We start from the raw sequence: 15278 nt of genomic DNA on the forward strand, positions 1-15278 counted from the left end.
AAAGCATGACTGGAGGAGGAAGACTTAGATATATTAGTAATTGAGGCACACATTTACACAAGCCAAGTTAAAAAAGCATCTGTACATGAGGCAAACAGCCTTTACCACAGGGCCTTTTTTTCTGGCAGATGTTTTGTACTTTAATATAAATCAGTTACTGAAATTGTATAAGGTTTTGGTACTCGTGTTCTAGTTTCTAACTCTCTGTTAAAAAAAAAAAAAAAAACCACATCAGCCTTGTTACTTGCCATCACATGACACAAGTACAGAAACAGGAACACTTTATCTGATCTTCACAGTGATCACTGGTGTGTTTAAAGAGACACTAATGAAGAAAATACTGCCATGTGAGCTGGGATTTCAGCTCCTGATTTACACAGTCTCCAAGCAGCATGCTTCCATTTTCTTCATCATTAAATTCATAGTCTGCTCACATGATATTGATTTTGTAGGTAAGTGCTTTGGTTTGCTGGATTTTTATCCTGTAAGCAGCTACTGTGAATCAAAGTTTAAAGAGACTCGCTTTAAAGGGCAATTTATTTTCCTTTCCTCTTGAACACTGCTGTAAGGGAAAAATAAAATAAATATCCTCCATAAAACTGCATATTTGAGGAACATCTCCAGCTGGTTTAAAAGAAGAGGAATCCATGGAAACAAATACATTTAAAGTAGTTCTTTCCTTAATCACGAATAAAAATATGATACATTTTTTGGAAGGCTATTTAAAGTAATAAACCTTAAGCTTTAGCATATTTTAAACATTATAACAAAAGACACTGCTGCTTGATGTGGCAGGAAGAAAGGACAGCAATTTCTTTACATAGGTGGAGAAAAATTGTAGTCAACGGTGAAATTTGACATTTAAATGCCACTAAAGGAAAGTTAAATACATTGATTTTAGTCTGTCTGGCCTTTTATCGGGGTTCAAATGTTGTTTCCCCTGTTTTATATCTGAAATGTCACAAATGTGTTTTAATGGATCACTGGCCTCTTTAAAATGTCCATACCCACATCCAAGTTGTAATCTAACATGTTAAATAAAAAAAAACCTTTGGGTATAAAAAAATAAGATAAAGACTTATGGTGTACCCTGCTGTATTTCCTAGTTGGCCAAATCCTCCTTGAATTTTTTGTTCCTCCCTCAAATATCATGCCTTTAATGGAAACAACACACATGCAGAGAGCCTTTTCACGCGACCACTAAAAAATTTTTTTAAACAAACGAAATTAGAAACAAGGACAACCCAGCATTCAGTAGTTTATACAAAACTTCTTGAAAGTATTTTTTGGGGTTTTTATACCTAATTCAAAGTGTTTTTGACTGAAAAAACTAGGGTCTAAATTGTGCTCTGGAGTAATTGATGCACCCCATGAAATGGCTATGCCTGGGGGGTAGTGCTTTCCAGAGATCTGAAAACTTTGTAGAGCAGGGCCTGCAAGTTGAACGTTTCTGATAAGAGCAGCACCCACTGTGTTTTTTTTCCCCATCCATCCACCAGAAGATGACCCCCAGCTGTGACTGACTTGGTTTAGTAACTCTTTAACAATGATCTCCTTTGAGCCTGATGGTGTGAATGTGTCTCTGTCAGCTCCTGGTGTTCCACTTTAAAGAGTGACCTCGTAAACTGGAGACCTTCAGCTGAACATGTCTGTAGATATCCAGTTTAAAACAGCTGTTGAAACACAGAAGAAGTCCTCTGGAATAACTCCTTGTTTAGCTTTTTATACATAGAGGAAAAGACATCCTCAGTGGGAGCTTTTCTGATCTCGCTTATCTCATCTGAAGTGTCAACAAATCCATCTGCAGTGCAATAAATAACAAAACCAGCACATGCTAATATCCTCCATGCTAACACGCTAGCATGCTACACATAAAGATAGTGACAACTTTATCACTCCATCTAGGTGTGATTTTTGCTAAAAGGCCTTCACTGTTGTCTTACTGCCCCCTACTGGCCTGGTGGTGTGTTGCAATTTCTGGTATTTTTTTCTCTGTATGCCATTGTGCTGTTCTGCATGATTTACCAAGGGTCTGGGCCGAGGGGGTGAAATATAATGGGGCGCAGGAACTTTTTGTGCCAGAGAATATCTTTCTAGAAACTAAAATTGCCTTGACAAAAAAGACTTTAGTTTGACAGGACAGTGGTTAACAAAAAGAGAGAGTGAGGAATGTCATGCAGCTAAGGGCTGAGAGTCCGTCGATTTAACCACCGAGCTAAACTGTAAAAGGCTTGAACGTGAATTTCAAGAATTTTATGTCAGGGTTAAAGGCACATTGTGCAGTACTTTTTTGGAAAAGATGCGTTAAAAACAGGATATAGTATTAATATAGTGTTAAAATTAGTGATTTATCTAATTTGTAAAATTTCTGTTAATCCTGCCACATTTCTACAGGTGCAAAGGCAAATAAATTAAAAAAGGCTGTGCTTTTTTTTTCTTTTTTGAGAGTTGCTGCTGAAAATGCATCAGTTGGAGGACAAAGACGTTGAAGAACAGAGTGGTTTTTGTCATTTAACACAAATATTTTGTTTTATGTTTGTTTTAGACAGTAAAAACTTGTCAGAAGGAGAGTCAAGTTAATCCTGTAACTCAGTACCTTCTTATCCTCAAAAGCCACCATCAGTCCTACCAACAGGAGGGACAAGCAATCCAGACTGTGACCGCTAGATACCGCTAAATATTCACATTTATATACACTTTCCACAAAGAGGTAAACACAATATCACTTTCTCTGTGTCATAAACACAGAGTTTTCACCCACCTGTTGAGGATGTACCAGACACCAGCCAGTGACCCCGCCAGCCAGGAACCTGACAGGAGCCACGCCGTGAGGTACAGAGCGATCACATACACCGCCTGGAGCGAGAAGACTGTGTATATGTAGAAATACACTGGCTCCAGATACGTCTAGAACACACATACACACACACACACACACACAAAGAACCCATTAATTCATTATGTGCTATAAATTAACAGAGAGTTGACAGTGACAGCTGCTGACAGGAGCACTCAGGAACACTGTGGCATTTTCAAAGTTTGCTCTGATATTTCACTTCCTGGCATTCTTGTCACAGTGAGATTGCTGAGGAAGCTAAGTCGCTGTTTCTCACTTAATTGATATGCCAATACAGAAACCTTTTCCCCCAGTATGACAAGTGCAAGTGTGCAGAGCCATGTCAGCTAAATGGACTTAATGTAAAATGCCACAGCACCTCAAAGGCCTGACATTCTCTTAATATGACTGTGATTCAAACCTTAAAGGGGCTGTGGGGACTACCCGGAAAAGCTAGTGTTTTTACAGGATGATGACGCCTACAGTTGTGAGGATGTGGCAAGGTGTGCATCTATTTTGAGGCAAATGAATGGAGAGTGATTCCAATAAGTTTTCCTTGTTCAAGACAACTTTTTACTAGAAACGTGTCCCAAACATGTAACATTAGTGAATCCAGGTTATGTCCTACCAGAGCTCATCTACCAACTCCAACCTTACCAAGCAGAGCTAACGTAAGCTCACTCTTCATTTTATTGATAGACTCTCAAGTTTGAACAGACCACTGCAGAATAACTGCTGACTGTGGGTTGGAATCAACATTATCACAAACAGCTCAGCCTGTGTTTCAGTGCGTGCTCTATCACTCTCCTGTTTAAGTTTGTACCGTACATCAGCTACATGTAGCACTACTATCAACCCGTTGCTACTACATATCTGTAGGCTAACATGTCAACAAGCAAACTGTCAGTTCATACAGTGATTTAGAAGCTGTCCATACGTAGCACTACTGATAGCCTGATGCTGTGAGACATGTTCATAATGTGTAGCATTAGTGAATCCTGGTTAGCTATGTCATGCCAGTCATCTATTAAGCAGAGCTAAAGTAACCTCACTCTTCATTTTATTGATAGACTCAAGATTAAACAGACCACTGCAGAATAACTGATGACTGTGGGTTGGAATGGACAGTATCGCAAACAGTTTAGCCCCTGTATTAGCCTATAGCTTGGGCTGTATCACTCTCCCATTTAGCTTTCTTCTTCTCCTCTGTCCTTTTTCTGTCTGACAGTTAGGCTCCTGTGTCCACCATCACTACAAAATTAATCACAGAAATTGTTTTGAAGGGAAGCTAAGAAGTAGCTATGAAGTAGCATTTCAAAATAAGCTACATTGGCGCAGATAATCTCATTTTAAAGTGTGAATTACGATCAGGTGTATATCTAGAAAGGAGATTTTTTCAAGACCACTTTCAGACTCCTCACAGTCCATTTAAGACCCATTTCCACCAAGTGGTGGTTTAGATCAGTTTGGTATGGTTCAGATCCATAAAGCCTGATCCTGTTTGCATTTCAGCCACCCATGCCCCCTCTTGGTAGGCAGCGAGTAAGCCAGATGCTGATAGCCACGTTAGCTACTTAATAGCGTGACGCCATAGCAGTGTGTCACAGTGTACCCCGCTAATAATCCACCTTAGAAGAAAAGAATGGATGAAAGACATCTAGATATTTGTCTTCTTTGTGATTAGCATGTGGCTCTTTGTTACAAAGCACAATTTCAAAGTGATGATGCTTTGCACCAATCAATGGACTGCAGTGTTTGTAGCTATGCCTTCTGGGGTTGGATCAGTATGTCTGGCACCCCAACAGAAGGGTACCAAAAAGTGGGACAGTATGGTTCAGTAATTTGGGAACCTGTCTGATGAACCAAAGGGAATCACTTGCTGAAAACAGGGAACAGCTGCTTCAAAGAAACAGATGAATTAATATATATATATATACATATAGAATAAAGATGTCAAAAAACTTTACATTCTTCAACCAGCGAGAGAGCTCAGGAAGTGACAAGAAAAGTCACAGAGACAGTCAATCATTTTGAAACAGTGGCCATCTAATCTTAAGTGTATTGAAAGTCTTTTGTAAACAGCAGACAGCTGAGTGATGTGTTACCTGGATGGGCAGCGATCTGTAGAGAACACTGAGAAAGACCTCCTGGTAGATATTCATTCGCTGCAGGAGATTAATGGTCCTCTTGGATTCTGTCAAGTTGTCATGGATCAAATCGGAGAGGCCTGTGAACACACAGACACACACGGACACACACTCATTTTAAAATGCCACCATTACTTCAGAGTGACATGGACTGACAACAATTATTATTGGCTTTGTGATAACTTGAGAGGAGGGGATGTGAGTGTTTCTTAAAGTAGAAAATAGCAGTGCACCGCTTCTTTAGAACAATGGCATTGTTTGAAACTTCTGTCAGCCACTAAAACTGCAGACTGTTCAGCTAAAATTTAATTCCTTAATTGCTGAGAGCAGAATGAATGTTTGAACCCATCAGTGCGTTCAACCCTGAAAGCCCTTAAACGTCACGTCATTTGCCGAGTTTTAAAACTAAGTACTGCTGTGCTGTAGGGCTGTCACAATGGCCTAAATAAAACTAAGCATAGTGTTCAGGCAGGCCATGAAGCCAAGCTCAGCCCGCTGTTTATCAGCTGATTAATTAGTAAAAAGTTGTTTCTAATCAAACTGATTTCATCTGCCTGATCTTCCTGGTTCTAACAATAACCTCTTTTCAGCCCACCTAACACTGTGACTGAATCCACCAGTGTCATATGTAAAGTCGCTGATGCTTGCTATGTTTCCAGGAGGGTCTTTGCTGCTGTTGTCCCTGCCTTGGCTTTCACACATGAAGGAGAGCTTAGGTGTGCTCTCCTGTCCTCAGGCTTTGGAATCCTTGCTAGCCCACATGAAGGGAAGGGAGCTCTTAAAACAGAGACATACTACCAAATATGACTTGTTACATGTATATAAAAAATATTTAGAGGAGAGCATGTTGTCACATTTTTGTTCCCACCTGCATTACTGTCTACAGAGCAATGGGGGCAAACAATGCCAGGCTGTAAATAGACTTAGACTGACCATAAAGGATATGATCACACTGTGGTAGGGCTCTAAGAACTCAACCCTGACAACTACCTAATAACTCCATGCGATGGTGCTAATGAGGTCACTCTATTGACGATAGAGGAAGTTGACGGCGGCTTAGTACCAGGGCACTGTAGTGGTATGTCAGATACTGTAAAAAGAAGGTTAAGAGACAAATTAGTCCCAATAATCAGGAAAAAATGGCTATATGTGCTCAAGGAGTCTTACGTGACAGTTACAGCTGGTTTGACAGAAAGCAAAGGGAAATGCAGTTCTTCAAGCTATAAAAAAGCCCGATGTTCGAGACTTAGTGCGTTGCTCATATGGCAAAAATTTTACTGAAACTACATGGGCTGTCTGAAAAAAAGCCAAAGTGCAGTGAAATAGGGCTGAACGATTTTGGAAAATAACATTGCAACTTTTTTTGACCAATATTGCGATTGGGATTTGTCATGCGATTTTTTGGGGGGACGTTTATTTTCAGCATTCTTCACTAAACACAAGCAATAAATCATTCTATGGTATGACCAACACGACAAAGGATTCTGTCAACATATGAGCTATTTCCTGTTGGCCAGGCCTACGTGTTATGATGAAATGAGATGAATTGATGCATGAATTGATAAGAAAAACATATCTTTATTTAACTACTAGAATCACAGTGTAATATTTACTGATTGATTTAACTTCAAGCCTTGTGGATGTGTGATAATTTTGCCAGAAAAATCAGCATTTTGACTTTAGCTGGATTTAAGGAAGAATGAGTAAAAGTTACCATATTCTCTCTAGGTCTCTGTACATAAAACTTTTTCTTGACCCTATTTTTTTTTTTTTAATTGAAGTCTTTGCGATTGGAAAATAGCACTTTATTTCATTGCGATGTCGGTTTCAATACAATTAGTTTTTCAGTGAATAGTTACATCAATCTGTCAAATTATCTTCTATGGGCATTTTTTATATGGCTAGGGATGGGTCCTGAATTAGGTACTTTTATAGGTACCGACTGAATTCTGCCAAAAGTATTGAGTACCAATCCACGTAAAATCAAACAGTACCAAATGTCAGTACCTAAACACATCCTTGTGACTGTGAGGGGGTGGAAGAGTTGGTGATCTCCATGGTGGACATGAACAAAGTATTACAAGGTTATATATTGAAGAATTAATGTGATAAATTGAAAAAAATTACATTTTCTTATCAAACTAATTGATATTTTTTACAACATGAACACACAAAAGTACCAAAAACTGGCACCAATAAGTACCGATACCAAATGCCAGGTACTGGCTCAGGTACTCTGTACAATATATCAACTAATTTAGTACCACTGTATCATGATATAATCATTATTCTGGGCCAACCGTTGCATATTGCACAGATCTGTGAGTCACTAAGTGACTCCCAACCCTAGTGAACAGCCAAACATTCACGATATGCCTCTTCATTTACAGTGAAATGCTCTGTACTGGTGTCAGAGTCACAGAAAGAGGTCAGTGTGAAAACTGGGGATGTTCCTCTGTTTATCTCATCCTGTCTGACAGAAGATTCATCAGTGCTGCTTTGTTCATCTATCAGAACACAATGTCAGGATTAAAGATGTAAATGAGAGCAACATCTACAAAAATAAGAACTGAGTTTTTATAAACCAACTTGTGCCGTAACCGCAGCACGACACTGGTGTTATCACAGTAAATGAAGCTCTGGCTGCAGTATATCCTTCCTGTGCGTTTGGTTTGACTGAAACAAAGAGTGACACTAAACCAGCAGCAGAGAGTTGAGTCCCCACTGCAGGCTGCAGTGTGTCAGTCTGATCACCACTGAGCTCTTGAGCCATGTAACCAAAAATGATTTCCACTAACAACATACAGTACATGTTAGCACCCACACACATGACCTACTCTGCCTCATTCATCCATTTTAATCCTTTTTCTTTAATGCTGTCATATTTGCTTTATTCCACTGATTTACTTCTATCTGCCCTTAACACTGACACCTCACACACACACAAACAAATACACACATACACGTCCTTACTTCTTCCCACCAATCGTCCTCACATTTTTCTCTCTCCACACTTCCCTATTTCCTCTTGCTTGGCTTCTCCTCCTTCTTTGTTTCCTTTCCAACATCAATCTCTAATTTTCTCATTTTTCCATTATGCCATCACTTCATCCTTCCTCCAACATTTCTGTTGTTCTCCTCCCTCCCTTACTCTTAAAAGTACCAAAGCTTCTGCGCATCCAGCCGTTCTGCTACGACAGAAAAGAAGTAAACTCAGAGTAAGACAGAAATGGAGGTCAGCCAATTCCTCCACTGATTAGCCCTGAGCTAAATTATTTTCCTTGGTGGAGAATTAGGCCTGTTTCCAACCAGGAATTTTACATGATAATGGGGACAAAATAATTAGACTAATTTCCCCCAGACCAGACCGTGCGTCATGAGAACTGCAGTGATTCGTTGGGTCTGTTGGAAAATTGAGAGTAAAATAACTTTTCTTCTCTTAGAAAGAATGGGTTGAGAGAGCCATCTGGTGACTCAGTCCATGGACATGCTAAAGTAATTTCATTATTTAAGATTGGCTGATGGATTATTGTTGAACCATGTTTTCAATTCTTACTGCACTATACCAAAAACAATAAACACAAAGCTTCAAGTACAGCAAAAACTGAGCCCTCAAACCAAATTATAAGAAGAAAATTGTTCTTTTATCACTGGTCAATCCTCAGATTAAATGTAAGAACAGACTGTAACTCCGATTGATCCTTTCGTGTTTCTACTCTGCTGGCCTTGTTGCTTAAATATTCAAGTTTTGTCTTTCACTCTGTGTTAAAAAAATGCTCTTTAAAGAAGAAGATCCAAAAGTATATCTGTTTGAAAACTGCACCAATACACACCTCCCAAAATCAGGACTTAGTGACCAGTTTCTTGTCTCTGATCTGACCAGATTTGACACAGTTAAAAAGAAATCTTACCTTAAACTGACTTCAGTCATAAACTAGGCTCTGCAACCCAACAATCTGAGAAAGCAAAGAAGTACATTTCAGACCTGCTTTTTGGCCTAAAATGTTGGGCATTACTACTTAAAAAAAAAACAGTGATGCTTTCTTTCAACCTACAAGAGAAATGAGACATTAGTTCCCATGACCTCCAAAATACACCAGATCAGCCTCCAGCTCCGCTCTGTCACAGCACCAGATTGGATAGGTTACATTCAAGTCAGCGTGTCAACTTATACTGGATCCAATCCAGTGTGGTCTGTCTGTGTCAGTGGCAGGTTGCTGTAGATGCCCAAGACTCCTATTTTTGCCAGATTTTAGAGCTGTGGTCACTGGTCACTCTACAAAAAGCTGAATGAGTGGGACAGTAAGTTTTGCACAGAAACCACCTAAAAATGCCCAGCGACTTTCAAGATAAAACGAACTGTGTCAAAACCACATCTTATTTAGCTTGACTATAACTTCAAACCAACATAATGAGCATAGCCAGGCCAGGAGTCAACAGGTTTGAGGTTTTACAGCCCAACATGAACAAGGGGAGGATCATTGATAGAGTAAGAAGCACTGGTACTCCTTGGTCTCAGGACTCCTGCTGTCTGGTGTTCTACAAGGTGCTGGACTAAACATGAAGCCAGAGGGAGTTGACAGATGGGAGTCAAACCTAAGATGCATCTTGTGTATTCTATCCAACTTTTCTGGTTCTGATACCAATACCTGGGCTTTAGGTATCGACCCATATTGATACTGATCCAACACCATTGTTAAATTACATAATAACCTGCAAGTCCTACTGTAGGATAAGACTGGTAATGTTTTGAGTAAAAGACAAAAAAATGAGTGCATATGGAATTACTTAAGTTTATATTTATTTAAGCTATGTGTTTAAATGTTTAACAATAATTTGGTAAAAACAAGGCTTTAGACTATTCAATTGTAAAATTTTATACTCTGTAGACTAAATCATAGTTCAGCCTTGGTGTTAAGTTCAGACGATCCTTTCCTACCGATAACTGATCCAGTTTTAAGGGGCTGTATCGGCCAATACCCGATACCAGGATCGGGTCGAGATGATGCATACCTACCCTGAAGAGCAAAAATAACAAAAAATGGACAACATTAACCTGTGATGTAACCCTAATCTGGACAAAAAGATATTTATTGCATATTTAAAAAAAGTGTGGTGCAGTAATCAAAGAAAGTTCCCCTGTCTGATCCTTCGACCATTCAGGGTTGAATGTCTGGTTACAGGTGTTTTTGAAACACTCGAGAAGGCAGAGGTCATGTCTGTAGGTTCTGATGAATCCTCAGACAAAACTGAGATCACATACTTCAAACTTTTTGACATTATAGACAAAGAAGGTAGATATAATATGGTCACTGGAAGACTAGATGGTGTAGAGCTCACCCTTCCAAAATGTATATGCCCCTCCAGGTTCTAAATGGGCATTTTATAAACACATATTTGATTTGATGGTTGTAAAAGCACTGGGTATAATTACTTGTGGTGGTGATTTCAACCTACAGCTGAATCCAATGAGAGATGCCGCAAGAGTTATTAATAGCCCAAATAATTAATTAAGTAGGAAAATAAGTTATTTTATTTCATTTTTCTATTAATTTGCCTTCAAAAAGTTTTTTTTTCCTTTTTATTATTACCACATTTATAGCAATGGTCAGACAACAACATGTTATACTAGTTTTACTGTTTTTCCTTATTTCTGAAAAATTTAACTTTGTCTAGCTGCATGACATGTTTTAGTTTTGTGTTGAATAAACACTTAAATACAAAAAAAACTGAAATAACATGACCATGCATCTACCATATGACTGTTTTTCTGATAAAATCATGACCAATAGGGTTTTATTTTAATGTTAAATAATAATACTAGTGGTAATCATAACAATGCTGGATGTCTGGGCTAAACGAGAAGATTTTAAAAACTGCTACATATTCATCTGTTGTAGAAATCCCTGAAAATTTCTGTTAAACTGATCAAAATGATTCATTCCAGTGTGCAGAGCAAAGTATAGGTCCTGCTCTGTGAGGTTCGCCCTCGAGCCGGTGGACCAGGTTCAAACACACCCTGAGGCCTCCGTCCTACATGTCACTCCCTACTCTTGCCCTGTTTCCAGTCTGATCCACTGTCCTCTCCTATCTGGTTAAAGGGTCTAAAAAGCCTGCAAAAAACAACATGTTAAAAAAAAAACTTGATTCTAAAATTAGCTTGGGGTCTTCATGAGACTTGCTGAGATGATGAGGTTATCACACAAGGATCTGCTAACTGGTTCATGACACGTTGGAGGAGCGGGCCTCAAACACCAAGGAATGCCCATAAGGAATTTTTTTAAGTGCAGATCATGAAAAGCTACCTCAGGGGCACAAGCGGGACAGTATAACGCCTAAAGAAAACACAATACCCCCTCTTCTAAAGTTTTTGTAACTTCTTGAAATGACTGGTTGCTATAGATAATCAAACCAAAGCTTCACACGCTTTTTTCATCTTATCATCAATGTTTGACTGATGTGTTCAGAAAACTACAGAGGAATCAAGGAATCAGGTTTGATAAATACAGACTGATATTTGGCAGATTTAATAAGAGGACGATTCAGTCGTGAGCAGAATCACCACAAACACAGAGCATACCTTCCTGAATGGATGGGGCCTGCAGCATCTGCTTGAAGTAGGAGTAATAAAGTCCACACTCTGTCCTGAAGGAGATCTCTCGCTCCACTTCCTGAAAGCAGAAAGGGGAATTTTTGTTTTAGAAAAACTGAGCACTTCAGCTGGGTAATATGGAAAACAGATATTCTCACCTTGGCAAGACATGACAGAAATGGAGGAGGATCGAGGCAAAGCCGTTAATACACTCATAATCCCAAACAATAACAATAAGACAGGTAAATAGGGAGTGTGTATGTGTGTGTGTGTGCTTGGAGGATGTTTTCTCTGGAGATTAGTGTTTCACCGGAGGGAAATAACAGGGTGAAAAACATTTAACAGCCAGCTGCAGTATATTAAGTCAATCATCCCTCTTTCATTTTTAGTTAAATAGTTTTTGTAAAGGGTGGTATGACTTTAAGGAGATTCTCTCAGACTTTGATGAAGTATGTATAGATCCATGTATGTTGTCAATGTGTGTCCATCATTTCTGTCAACATAGGTAACTGCAATCCTGAATCTGTAGGAGCACTAAAACCACAGATACTCAACATTTTCTTCACGTATATGTAATTATTTTTGCTATACTTTGCTGAGCAGCAGGCTGGGCTCCTCTCTAAAACCCACAAAGCATTAAAAAAATAACAAGCCTGGTCTCCAACACTGTGACAGTCAGCACAGTGACAGAACTGAATGTGAAAACAAATTAACAGGAACGAGATTGAGTTTTCACCCTCAGGACCCTCCACAGCGATGGGCCGACCACGGAGGTATTCACTTAATTTGATTAATTTGAGTTCTTTCCAGGACATAGTGGGCATGAAGAGAATGTGCTGGACTGACATCTGCCTGACACTCTAATTAAATTTGTTGCGCCTATTAGGATTGGACAATGTACACCTTGAAGCCCTCTGACCTCAGCAACTCCCAGCATAACTCTATGTTTAATTCTCACACACTTAAAATGTATTATTAGTATGAATCCTGATGAGACCTCAGCTAACTCTGGGAGTGTTCTGGCTCTTGTCAATCTATGAGTATTTGGCAGACAAGCTATGTACAAGAAGTGGACAAACTTGACAGTAGTGTCGTATGGAAATGGACTTGGCTTTGAAGTCTCTTTTTCAATTTGACCTTAGAAGGAAAACATCAAGGTGACTGAAGTGGTGTCGGTTCAACATGGATCATCCACATCAATGATTAATAAAGTATAAAGGCGAAGCAGGTTGTAACAGACATCTTACATCAGAAGTCATTTTTAAGTCTACCCTTCATTTGTTTCCTGCTCTATACAGACCTGATCAAAATCTTAAGACCAGCTGAAAAATTGCCACAATTTACCTTTTGCACATTTGGATTTTAATGAGGTTTTAAGTAAAACTACGATATGAAAAAACAAGAAAGGGGGAGTGTGACAAAAAGCACTTTGAAAACAAGTAAACTGAAATAGGCTGTTTATCAGCTCATCAAAAGTTTAAGACAGTCGCTCAAAAAATGACAAAAATCTCTCCAAACCAGAAAAAACTAAGTTTCTCAGTAGGACTCAGTAATGAGTAGTTCCACCGTTCTTGTTAATCACTTCAAAAATTTGTTTGGGCATGCTTGGCGCAAGTGTTTCCAGGAAGCTTTTGGGAACATTTCTCCAAGTGGTGAAGATGGCTTCATGAAGGACATCAACTGTCTGGAACTGACGGCCATTTTTATAAACTTCCCTAACCATCCGTCCCCAAATATTCTCTGTTGGATTTAAATCAGGGGAACATTTGGGATGGTCCAAAGAGTGATGTTATTCTCCCTGGAGAAGTCCTTCATCAAGCCAGCATTGTGACCTGCAGCGCTGTCCTGATGAATGTCCTCAGTCATGAAGGATGCCCGCTGCAACATCTGCACGTAACCAGCCGCCGTTTGACCACCCTGCACTATCTGAAGCTCCAGTGTTCCTCTGTAGGAAAAAGCACCAGATCATGATGGACCCCCTCCACTGTGCCGGGTAGAAAACATCTCAGGTGGGATCTCCTTGTCATGCCAGTAACTTTGAAGCCATCTGGACTGTCAAGGTTCAATTTTTTCTCATCAGAGAATAAAACTTTTTTCCATCTTTCAATGTCCCATGTTTGATGCTCCCTGGAAAAGTCTAAATGGGCAGTTTTGTAGCGTTGAAGGAGACAAGGTCTTTTAAAAATTTTTTTGTGTGTTTTTGAAACCCTTTTTCCGCAGATGCCATCTGATGGTTACTGCGATGTAGTAAGCACCAGTAAGGGCCTTAATTTTGGTTGAGGACCGCCCTGTGTCTTAATAGACAGCCAATCGGATCCTCCAGCTCAGCACAGGTGTAATTTTTGGGGTCTACCACTTGACTTTTTTGTTCCATGATGCTCAGGATCTTTAAAAAAGAGTAGAATTACTGTCTTACTGCGTCCAACCTCAGCAGCAATGGCACTCTGCGAGAAGCCTTGCTCATGCAGCTCAACGATCCAACCATGTTCAAGAAGAGACAGAGTCTTAGCTTTAGCCATCAGGAGGGCATGACCGTGTGAATTCCTGACAGAAAATGAACATTTGGAGCAGATTTTGGCTTTTATAGCCCGTGGTCTTAAACTTTTGATCAGGTGATTAACAACCTATTTCAGTTTGGGTTTTCAGTTTTTTTGTTTTTTTAAATTACAAGTTCCAAAAAGTTTTTTTGTTGCACTCCCCCTTCTTGCTTTTGCATGTTGTAGCTCTACTAAAAACCTCATAAGGTCCAAATGTGCAAAACGCATATTCTGGCAATTTTTCAACTACTCTTAAGATTTTGATCAGGTCTGTATTTTATGTATGGATAGACTTTATATTGGTTCACATTAAAAACATGCAGCAAACACCATTAAATCTGTGACTGTCCCCCCCAAATCAGTTGATGTTCAGGTTCTCAAAAGCTAGGATTCAATGTTTTGCTCATTGTCACTCTGATTTGTCAAAAACAGCAAAAGTTTGATCTACCAACCAAGCTAGTACCATAAAATCAAAACTGAGATGATTAGTCACAATTGCGTCAATTATCAAAAACACTGCTAGAAAGGCTGACATGGGGACAGATTTAAGTGGCACTTCACTTAAGTTTCGTAAAAGTGCAAGCTAGGGATGCAAAAGTTGAGCATGCAATCAATCTTTACCAAAGTTAATAACCTCGAGCCAATCAAAAATAAGTTTTCCTTTGACCATAACAAAACTAAATGTGTTTTTGTTTTTCTTAAATCCTACAACAGCAGCATACTGTCAACGAAAAAGCCAAAGTCCTTCTTAGCAGCAGCAGCACATAAAAAGGCCTATTTACCAATTTAGCACCTTTTCCTCACAAGTTAAATAAGTTATGTAGTTGAGCTCAACATTGACTGTTTTCAGCAGGTTTTCTTGCCTTTCACAGGTCAGTCAGAATTTAAACAAGTGTGTAGATGAAAAGGAAAATATCTGCTCCAGGGCATCACTTCTATGTACCTGCCTGGATCATAAGGTTAAGACTGATATCCTAAATTCTGTTGCAACAGATAATACCTAAATGTGACTGTGAGTCTAATCGTCCAAAGCTCTTTAAATTACTCTTGCCTCTGTGCTTTGAGATCATAATACCAAGGAGATGACATATTTCTCCCAAACGGAGAAAACACAGGATGCTTTTAAAGGCAAATAACTCACCGCATATTTCACAGGATGTTCGTGA

General features: G+C 39.3%; 1 protein-coding gene across 3 annotated transcripts in view; it reads right to left on the bottom strand.

The window, feature by feature from the left end:
- Positions 1–15278, bottom strand: part of dpy19l3 (dpy-19 like C-mannosyltransferase 3) — a 100613-nt gene that overhangs the window by 68579 nt on the left and 16756 nt on the right. For all 3 annotated transcript variants that reach the window (XM_074666220.1, XM_074666218.1, XM_074666219.1), the window contains exons 4-6: positions 11564–11654; positions 4942–5063; positions 2762–2907 (exon numbers count right to left, since the gene is read on the bottom strand). In XM_074666220.1, the coding sequence (XP_074522321.1) occupies positions 2762–2907; positions 4942–5063; positions 11564–11654 (359 nt within the window). The remainder of the gene's footprint in view (positions 1–2761; positions 2908–4941; positions 5064–11563; positions 11655–15278) is intronic.

This window comes from Halichoeres trimaculatus, unplaced genomic scaffold, assembly GCF_033239565.1.
Source record: "Halichoeres trimaculatus isolate MK-OKI-2021-1 unplaced genomic scaffold, fHalTri1.1 fHalTri1_scaffold_3, whole genome shotgun sequence".
Taxonomy (NCBI): domain Eukaryota; kingdom Metazoa; phylum Chordata; class Actinopteri; order Labriformes; family Labridae; genus Halichoeres; species Halichoeres trimaculatus.